A 21,547-nucleotide genomic window follows, 5' to 3' on the forward strand; every position below is an offset into this window, starting at 1 on the left:
TATAAGTAAACATCAATGCCCATCAACATACCAGCTTATTCTTCACGTTCAACACACTCACCGGACCATTTCTCAGCTACCTTACCTACATCACCCAAAGTGACAGCAACATATTATTATTATTATTATTTTTATTATTATTCCTACCCCGCTATACCTATCTAACAGGCTCAGCGGGGTAGGAATAGTAATAATAATAATATGTTGCTGTCACTTTTGGTGATGTAGGTAAGGTAGCTGAGAAATGGTCCGGTGAGTGTGTTGAACGTGAAGTGGCAGCAACATAAACCAGACTTCAACTATCTATTCTGTACACAGTCAAAGATGTGCATGTGGGCGCCAGGAGAGGGGCGGCGCCCTGACATCACTGTCTTCTTCTGACATGTAAGTTTGGCGTGAACAATGCAAGCAGTACTGGCGGAAGATGGAGCCGAGCTGGGCACCCCTATAAGTCATGATGTTGACATGATGTTGTGGGCATTGATCTTCGCCTCGCTCGCGCCAAACTCATAAGTCAAGAGACAGACCGCAATGTCAGAGAAGATCCCTTCTTCGTAAGGCTCCCTTCTAGGCAGCTCCCCTGGGCCTTACAACAGGGCAATAGTGTGGATATCACAATCTTGATAGTGGCCCCTGAATGCCAATGAAGCTCAAGCCAACGGGTAATCCTGTGGCCGCGACGCTGGCAGGATGTACATACCCTTGGAGGAATATGTACTAGTAGCCATCCATGAAGATTGGAAGATTAAGGTAGATCCATTTGATTCATGCCCACTTGTCCAGCAAAAACCCAACCCGATGCTACCTAAAATCGTTTATATCCAAAGGATCCAGGTATCCAAGACAAGTATATCTGAGGAGTCGCTCGCACTTACCTCTCCAACCTCTGCCGACTCAGTTGCACCGCAACATCAGCAGTGGCACCGTCAATCCAGTCATTCATCATAACAACCAGCTGATCCAGCTCACACGTCCGCAGCACGTTATCCCTGCACCAAGGCAGCGTCTTTGAATCGCATATCCCCTTGGTCGCCAGCAGACAGCTCGTCGTAACTCCCGCTTCCAGAACAGAAATGACTACAGCCCGCGGGATATTCGACGCCGTCGCCTGACACTGGATATTCACAAAGGCCTTGCCTCGCTGATTGTCAGGCGTCAGCACCCTGGGGAAAGCCTCAACAATGCTGTCACCATTAAGCGTCGCGTTGCCCTCGTCCGTGTACGTCGACAGCGAGTCGACCATGTCGAGCATGATCAACCTCTTCCGCTCCCGGCGCAGCTCAGCAATGCTCATACGCTTCATGTCGTCCAAATTCCCCGCCACTATCTCCCCGTTGCCCTCCCGTAGCGCCGTCTCCAGATACTCGCGCTTCTCGTCGTCCGAGGGCCGCTTGCAATCCTCCACCACGCCGTCCCACCGCAGCTGCACCACAACGATCTCGGTGGGGTGCTCCCGCAAGAAAGTGATCACTTCGCGCAGAAAGGCGTCGTACGCCATGCCCGGGATGGCGGCGTGCTGGAAGTAGAGGCGGTCCGGCAGCGCGCCCGTGGGGACGAGTGCGTTGTGCAGGTGCGCGGGGCGGAACTCAAAGTAGCGCGCGCCGATGCGCAGCATGGCGTCGAGGCTGTCCTTTTGCGTGATGGCCAGGCTGAAGATGATGTTGGGCGCGATGAGCGCGATGGCCCGCCCGGACAGGGCGTCCGCGATCTGTGTGAGCAGCTTGTTGTCGTCGATCATGGTCCCCACGACGGCGCCCCCAACACGCTGCAGGAGAGCCTCGCTGCTCTGCATGCTGTTCATGCCGACGTCGTGCGCCGAGGGGAGGACCAGCCTGGTGAATGGTCTGTTCTCGAGATCTGAGCCCGGCGGGGCTACGTTGCCGATCCAGTTGGAGTAGTTGGGCGTGACGGTGATGTAGCATTGGTGCCGGTTGGGCAGGATATCATGCCCCCTGCCAGCCTCGTACAGACCGTAACAGACGATGAGGTCGTCGCCGTGGAAGATGGACGGGGTGTTGGCGATGGACTCCATGGTGCCGCCGCTGGCGTTGCCCGTGATAGCGTTGACATCGATCCATTGCTCCGTGATCAGGTTTCCGTCCCGGAAAACCTTGAAGGTGAAGCGCCCCCTCTTGTCGAACAGGCTGTCTATGGCGAAGGCCTCCACCTCCATGGTGCCGTTCCAGAAGCGGTTCAGCTCATTGACGTTGATGGTCTGCTCGGGCACCGACAGCTCAATCGAGCAGCCGGGCACGGCGATGTAGGTGAACACATGCACTCCCTTGCTGGGCATTATGATGTCTCTGTCAACCTCAAGGTAGTTCTGGAACTTGGGAGATGCGATGGTGTGAGAAAGGACTCAAGGAAGCCATCGCTCTTATTCAATTGGACCGAACAAGCGCCTTAAGACGGCCGACTTGGGCGGAGGCCTGAAACCAACAGCGGCGGCATTTGGCGCTGCCCCGCCACGAAGTTTCAGCTGCCTTGACAGGAATCCAAGTGGAATCCATCGTTGCCAGTCCGTAGATCGGCGGTAGGCGGGGGATGTGGAGAGCTGAAAGGCCTGCCAAGCAGTCGAAAAGCGGCACCAAGCTTTGACCTCAAGATGGCAGTCTCAGTCTCTCAGAGAGTTCAAGTGAGTAGCCAGAATGTTAACGTCCGATCTGATTAACTGGCAACCTCCAAATCGGGATTGTAGGTTGGGGTGTACGGTACCTTCAATCAGTTAGGCCCAATTAGTATCCGAAGATAGTATGTGCCAGAGTCTGGTCTCTCCAATATGTCAATCATTCACCTCGGCCATTTCGTGTCATGCTCACCCGAGAACTACGGAGTACCTCAGGTACGGAGTATTCTGCCATCTCTTTTAGCGCAGGGAGGCCCAGTCGACAACCACTCCTTCAAGTCAGATAGAACTTGTAGGTTCGTAACTCGCCCGATAGGGTGCATAGAGACTCGGCCACTGGAATGTGACCCTGCGGCATATTGCTGGCGGTATGCGTATTAGGTATGTCTGCTATGCACGTGGGGATTGCGTTGGCTGGATGGCTGGCCGGTAACTGAGGTGATGCACAATTGGACCCATCCGAATAGAGCTGTATTTCTGTTTGTGGTATACCGCGCTTAAAGCTCCCCTTTAGGAGGAGACGAGATCTTGGGTGACTGCTGGACGAGATGGGGCATATGATGAAGCGAACCGAGAAATACCGATGGCGACATCCATGCTATGCAGCTTAGAACTGTTGGGCTAGGATGCAGGTGCCTCAACGATCTTAATCACCACACAGACACGTCCGGATTAAGAGACAAGAGAAGATCATTATAGCACGCTAAGTTCAAACCATGCAAATGTGCTCGGCACAGCGCCCAAGAAGCCCACCAAGCCAGAGCCATGTACTTTCACGACTGAGTGGGAGAATAATCAACAACAAGCAAATCTATAATCCGAGCCCTATCTGATGCCATTCCTCCGAAATGACACCGTCGGCAGAGAAGTAGATATTAGAACATTGAAAACCTAGCCAGAAAAGCCAACGAGAACCTTGACCGTGGTCTTTCCAGCAGGAATGTTGAGCCCAATACCATCGAGATCCTCCATGCCCTTCGTGTAAGCGTTGTCGCCCTTGCCGCCGGGGTAGATGGTTGAGTCGACGCCGCCCTGCGACATGCGGCAGCCGGGAACATCCATGTCGTAAGCCTGAGCCACCAGAGAGGAGCAGTCGGCGCCAGACCATCCGTTGTTGCTGGTGTTGGCAAAGTCGAATTCAGCCCAGACACCAGCATATTGGCCGTACTTGGTAGTGGGGACCTCGTTCGGGGCAAAGGCGCAGACTCCCTGCGTGTTGGCGTCGGCAACCACAGTCTTGGTCTCGCCGGGCTTGAGCGTGAAGATCAGCGGGTTCTGGCCGTCAACCTTGAACATGCCCGTGAGCTGGCCGTCGGCGCCCATCTTGTTGGCGCAGATAACCTGGTATGGCTCGGATGCGACGTTGGTGTACTCCTGAACGTATTGATACTTGTCGGCGATATTGTTTGGTACCACCATCAGGTTGGAGTTCCAGGCGCAGCCGTTTGCGGTGCCTGTGTTGCCCGTGTACATGATCTGTGCGTATGTCGCGCGCTTCGACGAGGCGCCGCCACCACAGAAGGCGATGTATTCATTGGAGTCGGAGGTGCTTTCGGTGGCAGAGGTCTCAGTGGACTTCACAGACGGAGTGGACGCCGCGGGGGCAGGTGCCACCGTCGTCGAGGTTGCCTTGACGGTGGGACGGCTGTGGACATTCTTGACAAAAACGGGGCCGTCACGCTTAGTATGAAGGTTGCGATGAAGGTGCATATGACCCGATGGGTGGGCGGCCGCACCGAGTGCGCCGGCGAGGAGAAGGAAGTGCGGAAGCTGCATCTTGACGTTTTCGAGTTTTGTTCGTAGGTGTTACTGTAGGCGTGATTTGAATCTGCTGAAGCGAGCAATCGACGACTGCAATCGGGCAATCAAGTTGTCAGAGAAGGGATATCACGTTGATGAGCGCGATGCCAAAGGAGTGACTGGAGATACGAGATCTCGAAAGGAGTGGACGGAGGCGCGAAAATGCGTCGGTCGGTCGAAGCTTGAAGGAGGAAAGGAGAGGAGAGTTAAAATGAGCAGGGAGATGTTCTCTCCATCCCCTACGGAAATAGTGTGGTGCCGCCTTGGCCCATTTGCGGTAAGTTATCCCCTGTCCGGGCCCAGAGCGTCGATCTTCTCATCCAAGCTCCTGAATGGTTGTTGGGACCCGCAGTTACACGCTCATGCAGGTCCCCGACTGCTGCCATTGGTTGGACGATGGGGTTTCGGTGACATGTTTTCATTTTAATTAACCACGGCACTCCGTAACAGAACACCACACAACGTCAACACCTTGACCAACAAACCGGTTCAACGTGTTCTTGTGGAGCAGAGCCACGCAATGATATCAGGCCGGCGAAGCACAGCAGCGGATGTTGACGCAAAACGTGCCTTGATTTCGGCTTGTGGAGGAGGATAGGAACAGCATAGTCTTTCGGAGGGTCTTGTGTTGAAGGTATTGTATGTACCTCCGTACCGTACTGTAATGAGCCTAATCAACGCTAACGGTTGGTCTAGAACAGAAAAAATGAGATTAGACTGCATAACAGATATGCGCCTTATTCACCGCAAATCTTGTTAGGATCGTTTGATTGCAGCGTTGCGGGCCGTGGCTCGGCGTCTCGTCTGGCTCGGACCTTGCTCCTGTTCCATCAACCGCGGTGGTCTGAGTTGATTTCTGTAATCCTCGAAAATCAGACGTTAGCTTGAGCCGTCGTTGATGGGAGACTACAGATTGATGTAGGTGGTTATCATGCTCAGTTACGGATAGGTAATCGTAAGCAAAGTCACAACTAGAAAGATTAATCAAGATAATTCAATGCACCACCGGAATCAATGCTGAGAAACTGAGAAGCCCAGACGACTTGATCCACCTGCGAGTGCTGCAGTGTGCGACTGTGCGGCCCAAGCTCCGTGCCCCGCGGCGAGAACGCATTTTTGTCGTTTTGGTTTCCGAATCAGATGCAGAAAGAAACCTTGGGCAAACACACCACATCCAGCGTCCACTTGCGGAATCAAACGATAAATTCAGTTCTCTGCGATCCTCCGGAGTCTGGACACTAAGTACAGTACTGCCTGAAAAGGAGTATTGGAAACATCTGCATAGTTTGGAAAAAGCCCGGACAGTGCCCAACGCCCAACCAGCTTGAACGGCTACCTTCGAGCTTGGCGAGTAGCAAACCACCAACCGACCGATTCCACACACGTCATCCCATCCAATCCATTTCCGCGATGCCCCTAGATACATCAACCTACAACCTCGCGCTGCTCCGCGTGGACGGGCGGCGGTGGAATGAGCTGCGGCGCGTGCACGCCCAGATCCGAACCCAAGCGGCGGCCGACGGCTCCAGCTACCTTGAAATGGGCCACACCAAAGTCATGTGCGTAGTGACGGGGCCTAGCGAGCCCGGTCCGCGGCGCGGCGGCGGAGCTGGCGGAGGTGGTGGTGGCGGAGGCGGTGCGGGAGGACAGGCAAAGGAGGCCGAGGTAGTAGTGAGCATCGTGATCGCAGGCTTCAGCTCCGTGGACCGAAAGCGGCGGGGGAGGGGGGACAAGTAAGTCAAGGCCGAGTCAATCCCATTTACAAATCCCCGACGCAGAAACGGCGGTTATTGACCGCCAGACACAGGCGCACCCTCGAGATGCAATCGACCGTAGCCAACGCGCTCGCAGCGAGCCTGCACACACACCTGTTCCCGCACAGCCAGATCAACATTTCGCTGCACGTGCTGTCGCAGGACGGCTCGCTGCTTGCGGCGCTCATTAATGCCGCGACATTGGCATGTGTTGACGCCGGCATACCCATGACCGACTACGTCGCCGCGTGCACGGCCGGATCGACCTCGACCTACGCCGCCAACGACGAGGGCGCGGACCCGCTGCTCGACCTGAACCACCAGGAGGAGCAGGAACTGCCGGGCCTGACGGTTGCTACGCTGGGAGAGAGCGATCGCGTGGCTGTGCTGGTGTGCGAAAGCAGAGTGCAAGTCAGCCGGCTGGAGGGCATGCTGGCGGTCGGCGTGGACGGTTGTAAGCAAGTGAGGGCCATCTTGGACCGGGTCGTCCGGGAGAAGGGGCGTCAGATGATACGGGAGGGTACAGTGGCGAAGGGAGTAGGGCTGAATGACATGGACATGGACTAATGGGAGTTGCATGGCTGGAATGCTTGCTCACAAGATCACTCTGCCTACCGTGACACTCTTTCAGGTAAGAAAACCTGCCATTCACTACCTACACACTGAGACACCCACTCCATTCCTGCCTCATAACCATGGTCCAAAAACAGTTTTACTACGCCCAATGCATACCCCTGCTAATAAGCCAGAACAGTAAAATACACGAGGTGCCACGGCCGGCCGATCAGAGCTCGTCATGCTCCGCGGCAGTCTCTGGCTCCCCGGTGGGGTCAGTGCCCTTAGTTGACGTGGCCTCGGTGGAGTCCGCCGAGGACTCGGCACTATCAGCCTCAGGGGTAATCGGTGTCGCCTTCTCACTACTTGCAGACTCGGTAGCATCGGGAGTGGGCTCTGACGAGGCCTCTGGCGTCGCCTTTGACGCAGTGTCCTCGACGGAAATGGCAACAATGCCCTCGGGAAGCTTCTTCTTGACCCCTTCGCTCATACGGATCGCATCAATCCAGCTCTCAACGCTCTCGTGTCCAAAATCAGCGCCGTCGTAGTGTCGCCACCATCCACGCCGTGCATTGATGGCTACGATCTCGACGTCGCCGCTCAGATCGAGGGCTTTGAGGAGGGACGCTCCTCCCTCATTGCTCTTAGGAACCTCGTAGAACGGGAACAGATGACGCTTGCTTTGGGCGTGCTTGAACGCCAGCTGGGAAAGGCTCTCTAGGGCCTTCTTGGCCTTCTCATCCTCACTTGATGGAACAAAAGCCAGCACGCAGGTGTGCGACTTTTCGGTCAGGCACTCCTTGATCAACTTATCTGGCGTGTTGATGGCTGGAATCGGCAAAGCCGTCTCCACAATGACGGGCGCTTCCTGTGTCGCAGTTTCAGTTTTGGATTTGGCTGTCTCGGATGACGCCGTGGAAGAAGTTTTCTTGGACTGTGGCTTGGTCGACGACGACTTCTCGCCGTTTTTCTTCCCGGGCTTTGTATTAACCTTGGGTGAATCAGGATTTGGTTCCCCTGCCTGTGAGAGGAACTTGACCATAGCTTCTTTCTTCATCTCTCCGTCATAGACAATACCCGGCGCATCGCCCCCAGGGAGGAGAAGCAAAGTAGGGAACTTGCTGATGCCGAAGGTCTCAACCGTCTTGGTCTCCTTGTTTCGCACCTGGCCAATTATAATCACATCGGAAAAGTCAATTGCGATACTCTTGAGGAGTGCCGATGTGGTGCCCTTCTCGGTAAAGAGGATCGCCTTGGCCGTCTCGTTCTTGTCGCTCAGGAACTTGTCCAAGGACTTGTCCTCAATCTTGACCACATAGTTATTGATCTGTTGTACGACGGCGTCGACAATGGCGCTCGCCGTCCGTTGGCCCTGGTAGTCCTGAACTATCGGCTTGCCTCCGCCCTTCTTCGGCCGGACGATTTTGAGTGTTGGGAAACCCTGGACGCCCATTGAACCACAGAAGGGCTTATTCGCATCATCGTCACAGTTTACCGCGGCTACCTTGGCCAGGCCTTCGAGGTTCTTGGCCGCCTTCTCGTACGCGGGTTTGAGGTTCTGGCAATGGCCACACCAAGGGGCGTAGAATTCGACGATCTGGGAGGGACGAGTCAGCGTAGAGTGTGGGGTTTACAGGTGGTTGGTTCTCTATCCGTACCGAAGTGTAGTTGCTTTTGGCAATCAGCCTGTCATAGTCCTTCGCATCCACTTGCAGAACTGGCGATTTCTTGGTGTAGAGGCCGGCCTGTGCCCCGGGGAGCGCAGCCAGAAGAGCAAGCGCTGCAGCGCAGAGAGTGGGGTGATGCATGATGGATGCCCGTGAAGGAAGCCAAGCTCAGGTGGGATATGTGCGGTGTGGATGATACCTGGGACAGAAAAACGATTGTTAAATCATCGAGTCAGTATGGAAGCCTTCCAATTATCATTATATGTCAGCCAGCCTAGGGGTAAGCACACATGATGGAAGAGGATTGTTCCAGGCTGGCCGGTTTCCGTCTTTGGCAAAAGAACACCTTTCCCAATGCCGGATGTACCCAAGAGTTATGAGGTGCCACAGAAGATCGAGAAACCGGCAGAAACATGCAAGCTCACGCCGCTAAGTGGCCAGAGCTCCATGCCCCTCGTGGACCAGTGGGGCTTTGAGTGGGGATCGCAGCTGCCGGCCCCGGCGAGCGTGCCTCGGAAGACCAACAAGGAACACCTGCCTGGATCAACCGAGAAGCAAGACCTAAGGTACTCATCTCGACCGACGATTGAATTTACTTCCAAAGTTCGCTTCGTATCTTATTCACTTTCACATTTCTGCAGTCTCATTTGGACACCATCCACCATGGCGGACAGCATTCCAGCTGCGCTGCGGCAGGCCGATATCAACATCTGGAAATGCGCAACCAAAGCCGCGCAGCTCCAGAATGTGAAGCCCATAATGGCCTATTGGTGTGCGTGACATATTGTTCGCTACTTGCCTCTGTCCTAGCCTCTGACAGTTACAGGCGAATATTGGACCGTGAACCAGATCCTGGCGAAGCAGTTGCACACAACAGACGAGGAGATCTTGCGCTACACAACCCATCTGATGGACAAGTTGGAACAGGTTCGCGTGCTACGCGGGCATCCCACTGTTGCATGATGCTGATCAGCCCACGGATAGACCAAGGCAGAGTATGCGAATGAAGATGCGATCATAGACGATACCGCTGGACAGGCGTATGTCGAGCAGTTCGCTCAGGAGACTCTCGACCGAGCTGAGCGGGTCGTGAAAGCGAACCGTGTCACACAGTAGGCTATGATAACCCCTTTTTTTGTTGTTGAACCACGCTAAGAGAACATTAGACAAACCGCAACGACCTTCGATGCTGCCGCAACGTTCTTCCATTTAGTAAATATCTGGGGCCCGGCGGATGCAGAGACGCAGCAGAAGATCAAGTATGCCAAGTGGAACGCAGCAAGAATCGTAAAGGCGATCAAAGAGGGCAAGGACCCGAACGAGTCAAATCCGAAACAGGAGGACCTTGCACCGCCTACACCGGAACCGAATGACGGGGCGGTTCAGAGTCAAAGCGGCGATCCATCGAATCTCATCCCGAGGAGAGCAACCGTGGAGGAGGTGCCCGACGCGGACCTCCGCAGAGACGCTGCCGGAGTGTCATTACCACCGAGCCCTATTTCTGGTGGTTCTTACCGTGGTCCTTCCCCAAAACCCGACGACGAGCTTCGGCTGCCAGGGGTTCCTACAGAACTTGGTCAGCCAGCGCAGCCGGCGTCATTTCATTCGTTGTCACAGTATCCAAGCGACTTCCAGCCAACGCCTAACCTCCCTAGCGCTCCGGCTAGCTGGACGCAATCGCAACCGAGTCCTGAGACGAGCCCTCCACCGACAGCATGGTCGCAGCCTCCCGTCGACCCACCTTCTGCCTCTGCGTGGCCTCATCACCAACCTTCACCCCCCTCTAACGTCCCTCCTACATTTTCAACGAATCTTCCATCAACCGCTGCGGTGGCGTCACCGCCTGTCAGTCCACCCATTGACTCTTATTACACGAATATGGCCCCAACAGCTTCTGCGCCAGGGCCCGCACGTCCTACAATAACTCCAGCAGAAAGCTATGCGCCTGTTGCGGCTGGGGGGCCTACGGTGGATGAGGCTGCGATGGTCGAGGCTCAGAAGCATGCCAAGTGGGCTATCTCAGCGCTCAACTTTGAAGATGTGCCTACTGCCATAAGAGAATTGCGCAGAGCGTTAGAGCTTTTGGGGGCGACATAGCCGGGTATGATACAAACGATGAACTACCAATGCAAGTTGGTAGTACAATGTGGGTTTCACAACTGTGAACCTTGATGCTTATGCCGATTATGCCGTCCCGAAATCACGCTGTAAAGAGTGCTTTGTGGGTTCTCAGGCTGAAGACTCCTGCATTTCTGACACCAACGAGCTGTCTCCATATTCTGTGAGCGTAGAGCAAAGAACACGAACAACAAAAGTTGGTTTGGAAATGTCACAGCCTTCTTCGTGGCGTGTTTGTGCAGTTCTCACGGTTGTAAAACCGGACACTCGATTTTCAACCCCTTCTCGCTTGCTAACTCACTGCACCTCCGCAACTGAGCTGCTTTGCAGCCAGTTAATGACAGGGACGAGCTTTCCCGATGCCCGCGAGGAGGGAGAACATCAGCAGAGAGCTTCGGGCCGAATTGTCAGGTTCGATTACTGCTTCGCTCTGCACACATCGGCTGTCGTTGAAAAATGGCCGAATCAATATTCACTCCAGGCCTACTACCACAGCTGGCATCGGACCTTCCTCGGGACAAGCCTGAGGGTGATTAACATGCAGCCTGGTAAATTTTCACTGACATGCCGTTTATCGGATTGGATTTGCCCGTCACTCAGCCGCACCAGACGGTGCCTAAGGTATTTAGACTCGGTGAAACAAGGGTGTTAAAGAGGAGCAAGTGAAACTACGAGAGAGCCTTGTGGGGGACCAAGGCTTCCGACTAACAGACCAAGTGTATTTGGGCATATAAGGAGTTAAGTTCCCATTCTTCCGTGCTGACCATACTACTCATAGCATATCCAGCTTGGCCAGAGAATTGTGTTGTCCTCCGCCGCATACGGTGATACTTATTATCACGATCACATTCGCCCAGCATCGCCACTGGCTTCCAGTCAACGAAGTAGGAGTAAGGGGACGCCCAAGTGAACTTAAGGTCCTACCCCAGCTATGTCCCAACCTTCCAATACAAGCAGTCATATCATGATTCTAATTCGTATAAGTAGGTAGGTAGCGAAGAACCCTTTTACTAATAGTTTCATTCTGATAATCGACGCCAGCATGGACGACAACGAGAGCAACTACTCTTACAGCAACTCGTCCTCGACCACATCAGACACTCTTAAAGGGGACTGGCGGACTCGAACCTACTCGCCACTACCTCCGCCTACCCTGCCTTCCCAGCCTAGCAGCGGGAGTCGTGGTCTATAGATCATGTCGGGACAAGTGATAAGATGGATAACAAAGAACGTCGAGGAGCTGTTGAACCAGCGCATGGGGTGGGATATTGCGACTCTCAACTGAAGCAGCGAGTTAGTTACCCGATGTATGGCCCTGTTCTTGCCATCAAGAATGGTTGGAGTCCAAGCTAGTGGCACGATGTACATTGCTTCAGCATAATCAACCGCAGGGGTCGAGGTCAGGGATAAGTCTTTTACTGGAAACCTTTGAGCGCTTTCAACACAACCTCCGTGGTTTTCTCGTTGTATGATATTGCCTGATCTCCAAGCCAGACTCAGTGATCATTGAAAAGAATGAAAGGAAAGTTGTAGCGGACTCGGTGCTCAGGTTGGAGAATCAAGAGAGCTTAGCAGTAGATCCAAATGCCATACATTGAGACGTCGGTATCACAGCTTGACCCGGCTTTTGAATGCCACAGTGCCACTCGGAGGTTGTAGAACACTGACACAGCGTTGAACTTCAAGTTTCCACTGCTTATAAGATCTTCAAACCCAACCCATACTGTAGCATGTCACATATGCCACAGTGGCTAAGGCATGGTCAGTAACAGGATCAAAAGCCCGGGTGATAGGGTTATCTCGATTCTCGACAATGAAGGTCATAGGTCCTTGACAACAGGCGGTGGACTTGATCCATTCATCTTGGATGCTATGAAAGGGAGTCTTGCGCCCTAAAAGACTGGTGGCAGTTTACACATGACCTTCTCGTGACTCCTCCGACTTAGCCTTGGGAAAGAGCCAAGAAAACTGACTGGAGTTGGTATCCTTTTGGTGACAAGTTGCCCCATAACTTGGACTTACTGCACCTACAAATTCTTCCAAAGAACCCAACTTCCTCGAATTGTTTTTGTTTCCTTTCGAATTTCACAACGCTTCGAAAGACCTACTTTATTTCTTCAACGCGTCGAGTCGCGAAACCTTCCTTACTTGCACACCCTCTTTCGAAAATCTTCCCTACTCGCATACACTCTTTCGAAACTAAATATCGACCAGCCTTTTCGCGTCTACCCATATATCATCGAACTTTCACGTATCGTATCGAGACAAACTCTCAGAGGTTCGCAAAATGTCGCGTCGAATTCTAGCAGCTTTGTCTGCTATCATGCTCTTTCTGTGTGGTGTTCAGAGCCACATGGTGATGAACACTCCTGTCCCGTACAATCTGGATATCGCGCCGCTTCTCCAGGTTGATCCCATCAGCGGCGGTAAGCACCCCTTCCCTTGCCATAACCACTACGGCTTCTCGTCGCGTACCCAGGTCGAGGCTGGCGGATTGACCCTCGTCAACTTCACTGGTGGTGGCCAGCATGGCGGCGGCTCGTGCCAGTTCAGCATCACCTACGATGAGCCGACCGGTGGAGGAGACTGGAACAAGTCAGCCAAATTTAAAACCATCTACAGCATCATCGGAGGCTGCCCGGCGGTATTCACCGATGAACGATTTAACCTCCCCGTGATCGGACAGGACAAGAACATGCGCCAGGACAGCAAGCATTGTGGTGACGACAAAGGCATTGACTGCATCCGACAGTTCATGATTCCCATTCCGAAGTTGTATGTAACTGTCCCTCATCATATCACAGATGAGGTTTCACTAACAGGGTAACAGCCTCAAGAACGGGCCTGCCACCTTTGCCTGGACTTGGTTCAACAAGATTGGAAACAGGGAGATGTACATGTAAGGAGCAAAGATTGCCGCAGGGTATCCCAGCGAATTTGGACTGACGACGACCTACTAACAGGAACTGTGCCCCGGTCGATATCACGGGCGGAACCGGCGATCAGAAGCTCATCGATGAGCTGCCTGACATCTTCATTGCCAACTACCCCGGCGACCTCGACGTGCCCAACTGCGTAACCGGTACAAGCGCGAACGAAGTCATTGTCAATTTCCCCAACCCAGGTAAATACGGCCGTGTCCTGGTGCCGCCTGTTGAGCCTGCGGTAAAGCCACCCAACTACTGCTCCCAGATTCCGCCTGCCTCGTCGCTGCCCACGTTCGTGGAGGACTCCGGTAGCGCCTCAAGCAGTGAGAGCACAGGCTCATCACTTTTCACAAGCTCTTCATTCAGCAGTACGGTCTCAAGAAGCGAGAGTGCAAGCTCATCCCTTCCTGCAAGCTCTTCGCCCAGCAGCACCGTCTCAAGCATCAAGAGCACGAGCTCGTCATCCGCTGATGCATGCTCTGACTCTCTTCTCACCAGCAGCTTGCCCCCAACGGCGGAGAGCGGTCGGCTCACCATCCGAACCAGTACCGTGACAGTAACCGTCACAAGTACCCTCTCGCAGTCCGGCCCCGGCTGCAGCGTCACGGAGACAATGAGCAGGGCCTCTGGATCCTTGGTGGTAGTCCCAGTCGTAGCCAACACGACAACAGGCGTGATCGCCAAAGAGACTATCAAAAGCACAGTCACTTCACAGGTCTATACAACAGCCACCACTCCATTCTCCCCCACTGGCCCGACTACGTCAACCTCAGCCACCATCTCCGTGTTTATCAGCTTCCCAACTCAAACCCCGCAGATCACCACCGGTCCCATGTCTGTGCCTAAGCCGAACGACAAGGCAATTCCCTGCTCAAACCATGGCCAGGTGATTTGCATTGGTGAGAGCCAGTTTGGCGTCTGCAACTGGGGCTGGGCAATTCCACAGGACCTGGCAAAGGGCACGCGCTGTGTCGATGGGAAGGTGATGCCCAAGAGGGATGATGGCGCCGGAGTGGCTCGCGGCGGTTGGTGGAGTCCTTTCACTGCCTGATGCCTGATGGAGGCCTTTACCCACGAGGAAGGATGTGGTTTGAGGTGAAGAGAAAGGCTGGATCGGGCGGTTGTCAGTGTCCTGATGTGTCCATACTGTACAGTTAAGATTAAGATCGTGCGCTGCTAGCTAGCTGTAGGTGTACTTGTTGCACAGCAGTGGTTGGAACCCTGGGAGGGGAAACCAGGCAGCCGCACAGAACCGAGAATGCTTTGTTTTATGCCTTGTGCTATTCATTATGGTGAACTGTGAACTACATGAGAAATCATCACTCGCCAGGCGAAAGGGAGCGGATGCTTTATGCTTTATCTTCAAAAGATCTAGTAGACCATCACTAAGCGAAGGTAAGTATCTCTCTGCAGCCGAACAAACGTAGCTTCAACATGCCGCAGCATCAGTAAAGCTCAACGATGTCGATGCCAAGGTCATGCCTTGCGTCTTTTCTCCAGGTCGGATGTGGATGGGGCCCAAACCACGGATCAGCGTCAGCACGGCGGTAAGGCCGGTATTTGATCATGCCGCGGTCCACCTCTTCAGAGCGTAGGTGTGAGTAAGGGGCCGGACCGGCAAGATCAATGCTGCGCAGATCCTCGAGAAGGGACTGGCGAGGGATGGTCTCCTCCCCTTCGTGGGTTGTAGCTGTAGACTGTGGTGAAGAAGGGCTGTCAAATCCAGCATCTGAGGCTGATTCGAGTTCAGCGTCAGACGGCCTCTGAGCAGCTTCTTCCTCAGAAGCCCTTTCAACAACCTCAGCTTCAGAAGCCCTTTGAGCAACTTCAGCCTCAGGAGCGCTTTCAACAGCTTCACCTTCAGGAGCCCTTTCAATAACTTCAACCTCAGATGGTTCATTCTTGGGTCCGTCTCCACTGGTGCTACGCTCCAAGCCAAGGAGATACCCATCCATCGGGCCTCGCAGCCCGCACTTCGTCAACAGCGTCAGCGACCCAGGATGGCTGCGCACAAACGGAATCCAAAACTGCGCGTCAACCACACGGGACACGTCGTGCTCCGTCAACCGCCACCTGCCTCCTCCGCTGCGCGTAACATCCTCCTCAAACCGGCGGAGCATCCACAGAATCATCTTCGCCAGCCCATGCACAGCCTTTACCACCGCCACGCCCGGGCGCTGCGCAGCCTCTAGCCAGAGAGCAGCAAACCTGTCCAGCAGCGCGGGCGGGTGCAGGACTTTAGCTGTCGTGCGCAACATCTCCCCGACCCAGCCTATGTACGGCTCAGCCAGTTGCGCAGGGCTGACGGTCCCCTTTTCTAGCCTCTCCCACTCCGCCTTGTCCGCTGTCACGCGAAGAATCATCCCTACCGTCACAGTACCATTACCACCACCAGCAGCAGGATTACTGCTATTACCAGTAGTACCACTGTCGTTGACGCTAACAGGCACGGCCAAGAACCAGGCATCACCCTCACCGGGACAAGGTGTAGCCCACCAGCCAAGCTTCTTTGCCCGCGTGACCATCGCGTCGCGATCGGCCGCCTCCGGGCAGAGGATGCTCACCTTCGAGGGCATGAGGTGGGCGATGCGAAGCCCCCAGACAACGAGCGCTGCGCGCCCGGCCACGACGTAGCGCGCGTGGGAGCCGCCGAGGGCGTGATCGAAGGCGTCAAGAAGGCGTTTGAGGATCTCAGGGGTGAGCGCCGTTGTGATGTGCGGCGACGACGGGGGACGGGTCGCTGTGGTGAGAGCTGGGTTGGTGCTGCTGCTCACTGTTTGGGCGGCGGCGGCGGCGGTGGTGGTGCTGGCCTGGACGTATGGGGCCGGGGGTTGTGGTTCGGGACCCGGGCCGATCACGCGCGCGCAGGGTGCGCGCGCGGGGCTTCTGAAGGGTTTTGGGTGAAGCCCAGATGGGGATGCCGGGTTAGGAGGAGCTTGTTGGGCTGTTGTTGCGGATGGAGAGCCGATGGGAGCGGCAGATCGCGAAGTGCGCCGGTCGCGACGAGGTTGCCCGACGGGACGCCTTGGGGGCACTCGAGTTAGTATGGCCGGAAGGGCCTCCCATCCCGGCCAGAGGCTGGCCATTGGGAGGCTGGGGCGAAGCTGAGAGTTAGCCTCTCGACCGCTTCCGTCCACTTGTGTCATCTCTTCGTGGAGTGGTTCTGGCTGGGGCTTGCCTGGGTCCCTCTGAGGTCTGTAGTGTCCGTTCGGATCCCCTTTTAGGGTTCTTCTCGAACCCCTTTGGAAACCCCACCTGTCTGACATGCCTGGCAAGTCACGGCGTGTAGTCCTTACAAGGCCCGCAAGATCCCCCATGGTGTAAGGAATAGTGCGTGCCGAATGGCATCATTGCATGGGAAGGGGCCTGTAAATATAGAGGATCAGCTTTTGAACAATCCAGCATCGCACCGGACAAGACATCCAGATGCAGATTATCCCGAGACAAGCACTTTGTAACCATTAGTGCTGTTGTATGCATTTTGGCACCCGCTGCAGACTAGCATCGGTGTTCGCAAGAACAAGAACAAAGGGGGAAACAAACAATGTCGACAGGCCACAGGCTCCGCTACTGACACGCCCATTGGGCTGCACTGAGAAACCCGTCTTTTGGTATTTCCGGTATGATTCCACGGCCTTGCCTAACGCCTAGTCATACAACGCCAAATCCAAATTCCTTCGAGCCAGAAGGTGTATCGGATTAGTTGTTACCTCAGAGCTCTTCCTCCTCTATATCCATCTGGTCACCGTTGGGTTGGCCATTAGCTCCCGTAGTCCCATCTTTTCGTGCCATGGTTGCCTCCTTGTCAATCATTTGCCTTGACACGGCAACAATATTGTCCTCGATCAGCTGTTGGCCGACATCTTCCAAGTGCTTCTTGGGGTCTAATTTGCCGACGTAGCGTGTCTTCAGTTGCTCCTTTGTCAACTCCGTTTCCTCCTTGACCCTCTTCTCATAACCCTCGGCGAGGCTGACCAAGCGCTCGAGGCGCTCCTTGGTCCGCTGGCCCTCAGTCCTGAAGTCCTCCATCTGCAGGGCCTCAGTCCACACATGCTTGTGAAGATTCATTAGCATGTTCTCCTCCAGCGCTGTCTTCCGGTAGTTGATGCCGATCGAGTAGTAGTGCCGGTTGAGGCCGTGAATAAGGGCCTGGATCGAGGGCTTGTTCAGGTGCCCAACGTTTGAGGTGCTCTGGCGCGGCTCCTGGCCCATCATGAGGGACTGAGGATTGATCAGACGAAACGCGTCAATGACGACCTTGCCCTTGACCGACTGGATGGGATCGACGACGACGGCGACGGCACGCGGTGTCAGTTGCTCGAAGCTCTGTTGGGTGTTGATGTCGACAGAAGACAGCCAGCAGCCGAAACCTGGATGGGAATGGTACCAACCGACGACGGACTCGGGTCTGCAATGCCAGTATCAGCACGAGTTCTAGCGCAAAGACCGTGATCACTTATAGCAGCTCTTCCTACCTGCCGGTTTGCCGTAGCATGTCCATCATCTTCATCTGGAAGACTGGGTCGACGGCTTCTACACTAACGCCTGTCCCGCTTTGGGGCATCGCAAAGACGTCCACAACGCGAACGGTAAAATCGTCGACAAACTCGCCGAGCATTAGACCCATGACTTCCATGGGCACACCGGCGCGACCGTGGCGGAGCATCTTGAGCAAGGCAAGTGACGAGATGTAGACGGTCTCTGAGTTGTCGATCAGATTTGTGTTGTCCTGGGCAAATTGTCTTGTCAACATATGGAATGCGCAGTAGTAGGGCAGCGCATACCGTCCCCGGGGCCGGACCTCCCAAGCTCAAGTTCCCGCCACCGAGTAAGCTTCTGAACCGGTCCATGGTGGTTTGCTAGGGCGAGGACTCTTTGTGTGAAATAAAAATCCTAAATGTACGTCGCTGAAAGGTATTATGTCGTGAACTTGCGTGCAAGATCAAAGATCGCTTGGCTGATGGGGAGGCACAGCAGTGTCTTGGTGGGTTAGATTGAGAGTTGGAGGTTTGGAGCTGATCGCCGTAGGTGCTGTCCGGAGCTAGCCAAGACCTGCCCTGTCCGTCAAGCTGCGGTTGACGAAAGCCTGGCAGCCTGCATTCTGATTACCTAAGCCACTCTCTGTGCTTGTGAGCTGGCCCACCAAACATCTGCCGGTACTCACCGCCTGCCCCACCAAACTTCCACACCCACCGATTCTACAAATTCTCAGCCTTGCATCCCGAGGTTCTTCCGAAGTTTCACCGACCCAGTCACCGACTGCCTCACTTTTGCCTCCATCACGTGCACCCAAGAGGCGACCATGGCTAATCCGGCTAGCGCAGCCTCTTCTGATGAGGCAAAGTCACTCACTGCCCAGGAGTGGTATTCCCTTCTCAAGTTACTTGCCAATCGCGCTTCGCGTCCTTCGCGTCCGAAGATCTACAATTCATTCGTTTCTGATCCCCCCAACGATTTCGCCAGGCGTCGCGATCGCCCTGGTCCCGATCAAGACAACAATTTTCCTCCTATTCCCGCAGCTTTGCGTCCCCCAGTCATCCAAAATACAATGCCCCAAATTGGACCGACCGACCTGTCGGGAGTCCACCGCTCCCGCCCGCTTTACCAGGTGCTCAACACCGAGAAGAAGAAGGTCGCCTACTTCTACGACTCGGACATTGGCAATTATGCCTACGTGACTGGTCACCCGATGAAACCGCATCGCATTCGCCTTGCTCACAGCTTGGTGATGAATTACGATGTCTACAAGTTTCTTGAGATTTACGTAAGTTGCTCCGTCTTCCTCGGGTTATCGGTTTTTGTTTTCTCGATTGTTCCAGTCGCTAAAATTTCTGGGTTGGAAAACAGCGCGCCAAGCCCGCTGTCATGGCCGAGATGACGCAGTTTCACACGGATGAATACATCGAGTTTTTGCAGAAAGTTACACCCGACAACATGGACTCCTTTATGAGAGAGCAGGGCAAGTACAACGTCGGTGACGACTGCCCCGTCTTTGACGGTCTTTTCGAGTTCTGCGGCATCAGTGCTGGTGGCAGCATGGAGGGCGCCGCCCGCCTCAACCGCAATAAATGCGACATTGCCATCAACTGGGCTGGCGGCCTTCATCATGCAAAGAAGAGCGAGGCTAGCGGTTTCTGCTATGTCAACGGTATGCCCCTCTTGTTTTCTGTTTCGTGGTTTGCGTCGCGCTAACTGGTTTGGCAGACATTGTTCTGGCCATTCTCGAGCTCCTGCGCTTCAAGAAGCGCGTGCTCTACATCGACATTGACGTCCACCACGGTGACGGAGTGGAGGAAGCCTTTTACACCACCGATCGTGTCATGACTGTTTCGTTCCACAAGTATGGCGAGTACTTCCCTGGTACCGGCGAACTCCGCGACATCGGAATCGGAAAGGGCAAGTACTATGCCGTCAACTTCCCGCTCCGTGACGGCATTGATGACGAGGCTTATGAGACCATCTTTGAGCCCGTCATTTCTGCTGTCATGCAGTACTACCAGCCTGAGGCCGTTGTCCTCCAGTGCGGTGGTGACAGTCTGTCTGGTGATCGTTTGGGCTGCTTCAATCTGAGCATGCGCGGCCATGCCAACTGCGTCAACTACGTCCGCAGCTTCAACCTGCCGACTCTGGTTCTTGGCGGTGGTGGCTACACCATGCGTAATGTTTCCCGCACTTGGGCCTACGAGACTGGTCGCTTGGTCGGTGTGGAGATGGATCGTGTCCTGCCGTACAACGAATATTACGAAGTAAGTGTCCCGCCGTGTCTGCTCATAACTGTCGACTCATACTGACAGCTGCTAGTACTATGGACCCGATTATGAACTTGATGTTCGCGCTTCGAATATGGAGAACGCGAACAGCTACGAGTATCTTGAGAAGATCAAGATTGCCGTCATCGAGAATCTGAAGAAAACGGCTCCCGTTCCATCGGTTCAGATGCAAGATGTCCCCCGCGAAGGTCTCGGCCTCTCCGACGAGCAGGAGGCTGAGCTCGACGACCTGGATGAGGACGATAACAAAGACGTGCGCATCACCCAACGCCAATGGGAGAAGCGCGTTGAGCGGCAAGATGAGTTCGAGGACTCCGATGACGAGGACATGGCTCGCGCCAACGGAATTTACAAAGCCAATGGCCGCTCCCGCCAGGAGACTAACCATGGCATTACCGGCAAGGACGATGACGCTATGGATGTCGATAGCGGCGTCGCCACCCCCGCTGATCCCGCTGCCGACACTGCGGCCGACAACGATGACACCATGATTGACGAGGCCCAGGCCGATACTACTGAAGCTGAGGCCGATACCGCTGCCTCTGCATTGACTGAGAAGCGTGATACGGGAGATAAGCCCAAGGTCGATGGTGACGGTGACCACGACATGAGTGAGGCTGCTCCTGAGGAGAAGAACACCGATGCGACCATCAAGACAGAGGAGGTCGAAGGCATCTCGGCCACCGAGCCGGAGCATAACACCTCTGTCGCAGATGGCGGCCTTGCCGCTGGCAACAACGAAAATGTTGAGGCCTTGAAGCGTGCTTCGGGTTCCCCGGAGGCAAGCGGCGCCGAGGCCAAGCTTGGTAAGGATGCTGCTCCCGCCACCGAGACCTCCGATAAGGATGGCACCGCTTCTGGCACCCAGGTTCGCGGTGATGCGACCAAGAACTAAGCCGCCTGCCTGCTTTGAGCCGACCGCCTGAACGGCCTTGGCTGCAGCAGTCGTGGTGCTGGCGTGTACAAAATCCGATGGGCGTTTTGCGATGGCGTTCGGGACAATGAGGACGGATAGGGCAGGTCTGAATTAGCATTGTTAGGAGTTCATGGACTGGCCGGCTTTCCGTGGGATTCTCTGGGCGTATCAGGCATGGGCGTATCAGGCATGGGCGTTAGGGACGTGAGGGTATAGGAATTGCTATAGCGCTCATAGCAAACAATGATATCCATGCCTTGACTGATACTTCGGTGAACCCTTAAGTTGCTTCTTTGTGACTTGGTCCATTCATCGAACACAAGAGTGATGATGATCGTCTACTTATCAGCACGAAGGGTTCGGATGAAGAGCCTGTACTTGTTGCTACATGAAAATGAACCATGGTAGGCACAA

The 21,547-nt window shown here is 54.7% G+C and overlaps 9 protein-coding genes across 9 annotated transcripts; 4 read left to right on the forward strand and 5 right to left on the reverse strand.

The window, feature by feature from the left end:
* Positions 1 to 871: 871 nt before the first annotated feature.
* N656DRAFT_786575 (PLC-like phosphodiesterase) lies at positions 872 to 2,293 on the reverse strand (the record flags this gene model as incomplete). Its single annotated transcript, XM_064816538.1, has 1 exon — positions 872 to 2,293. One exon carries the CDS (start codon positions 2,291 to 2,293, stop codon positions 872 to 874), a length of 1,422 nt encoding a protein of 473 aa, XP_064673672.1.
* Positions 2,294 to 3,517: 1,224 nt separating this feature from the next.
* N656DRAFT_765123 (uncharacterized protein) lies at positions 3,518 to 4,402 on the reverse strand (the record flags this gene model as incomplete). Its single annotated transcript, XM_064813378.1, has 1 exon — positions 3,518 to 4,402. One exon carries the CDS (start codon positions 4,400 to 4,402, stop codon positions 3,518 to 3,520), a length of 885 nt encoding a protein of 294 aa, XP_064673673.1.
* Positions 4,403 to 5,705: 1,303 nt separating this feature from the next.
* Positions 5,706 to 6,747, forward strand: N656DRAFT_744845 (ribosomal protein S5 domain 2-like protein; the record flags this gene model as incomplete). The annotated part of the gene is made up of 3 exons (XM_064812886.1): positions 5,706 to 6,014; positions 6,060 to 6,159; positions 6,234 to 6,747. Exons 1-3 carry the CDS (start codon positions 5,837 to 5,839, stop codon positions 6,745 to 6,747), a joined length of 792 nt encoding a protein of 263 aa, XP_064673674.1. The 5' UTR covers positions 5,706 to 5,836.
* A 185-nt stretch (positions 6,748 to 6,932) lies between these two features.
* N656DRAFT_774295 (thioredoxin-domain-containing protein) lies at positions 6,933 to 8,723 on the reverse strand. The gene is made up of 2 exons (XM_064814237.1): positions 8,394 to 8,723; positions 6,933 to 8,332 (listed from the first exon to the last, which is right to left on the reverse strand). The coding sequence occupies exons 1-2, from the start codon at positions 8,541 to 8,543 to the stop codon at positions 6,965 to 6,967; spliced, it is 1,518 nt and encodes a 505-aa protein (XP_064673675.1). The 5' UTR covers positions 8,544 to 8,723; the 3' UTR covers positions 6,933 to 6,964.
* A 192-nt stretch (positions 8,724 to 8,915) lies between these two features.
* N656DRAFT_774296 (DUF605-domain-containing protein) lies at positions 8,916 to 10,750 on the forward strand. The gene is made up of 4 exons (XM_064814238.1): positions 8,916 to 9,174; positions 9,229 to 9,329; positions 9,387 to 9,514; positions 9,569 to 10,750. The coding sequence occupies exons 1-4, from the start codon at positions 9,066 to 9,068 to the stop codon at positions 10,497 to 10,499; spliced, it is 1,269 nt and encodes a 422-aa protein (XP_064673676.1). The 5' UTR covers positions 8,916 to 9,065; the 3' UTR covers positions 10,500 to 10,750.
* Positions 10,751 to 12,724: 1,974 nt separating this feature from the next.
* On the forward strand, positions 12,725 to 14,592 carry N656DRAFT_841614 (lytic polysaccharide monooxygenase). The gene is made up of 3 exons (XM_064819003.1): positions 12,725 to 13,295; positions 13,351 to 13,413; positions 13,484 to 14,592. The coding sequence occupies exons 1-3, from the start codon at positions 12,808 to 12,810 to the stop codon at positions 14,496 to 14,498; spliced, it is 1,566 nt and encodes a 521-aa protein (XP_064673677.1). The 5' UTR covers positions 12,725 to 12,807; the 3' UTR covers positions 14,499 to 14,592.
* Positions 14,593 to 14,769: 177 nt separating this feature from the next.
* Positions 14,770 to 16,961, reverse strand: N656DRAFT_224664 (uncharacterized protein). The gene has a single exon (XM_064808936.1). It carries the CDS (start codon positions 16,762 to 16,764, stop codon positions 14,893 to 14,895), a length of 1,872 nt encoding a protein of 623 aa, XP_064673678.1. The 5' UTR covers positions 16,765 to 16,961; the 3' UTR covers positions 14,770 to 14,892.
* Positions 16,962 to 17,158: 197 nt separating this feature from the next.
* N656DRAFT_786580 (26S proteasome regulatory subunit) lies at positions 17,159 to 18,297 on the reverse strand (the record flags this gene model as incomplete). Its single annotated transcript, XM_064816539.1, has 3 exons — positions 17,159 to 17,855; positions 17,923 to 18,176; positions 18,232 to 18,297. 3 exons carry the CDS (start codon positions 18,295 to 18,297, stop codon positions 17,159 to 17,161), a joined length of 1,017 nt encoding a protein of 338 aa, XP_064673679.1.
* Positions 18,298 to 18,771: 474 nt separating this feature from the next.
* N656DRAFT_723177 (histone deacetylase-like protein) lies at positions 18,772 to 21,397 on the forward strand. Its single transcript, XM_064812516.1, has 4 exons — positions 18,772 to 19,211; positions 19,295 to 19,595; positions 19,652 to 20,193; positions 20,249 to 21,397. Exons 1-4 carry the CDS (start codon positions 18,996 to 18,998, stop codon positions 21,110 to 21,112), a joined length of 1,923 nt encoding a protein of 640 aa, XP_064673680.1. The 5' UTR covers positions 18,772 to 18,995; the 3' UTR covers positions 21,113 to 21,397.
* Positions 21,398 to 21,547: the final 150 nt, after the last annotated feature.

The sequence above is a fragment of the Canariomyces notabilis genome, assembly GCF_033297395.1.
Source record: "Canariomyces notabilis strain CBS 508.74 unplaced genomic scaffold N656scaffold_2, whole genome shotgun sequence".
Lineage (NCBI taxonomy): Eukaryota > Fungi > Ascomycota > Sordariomycetes > Sordariales > Chaetomiaceae > Canariomyces > Canariomyces notabilis.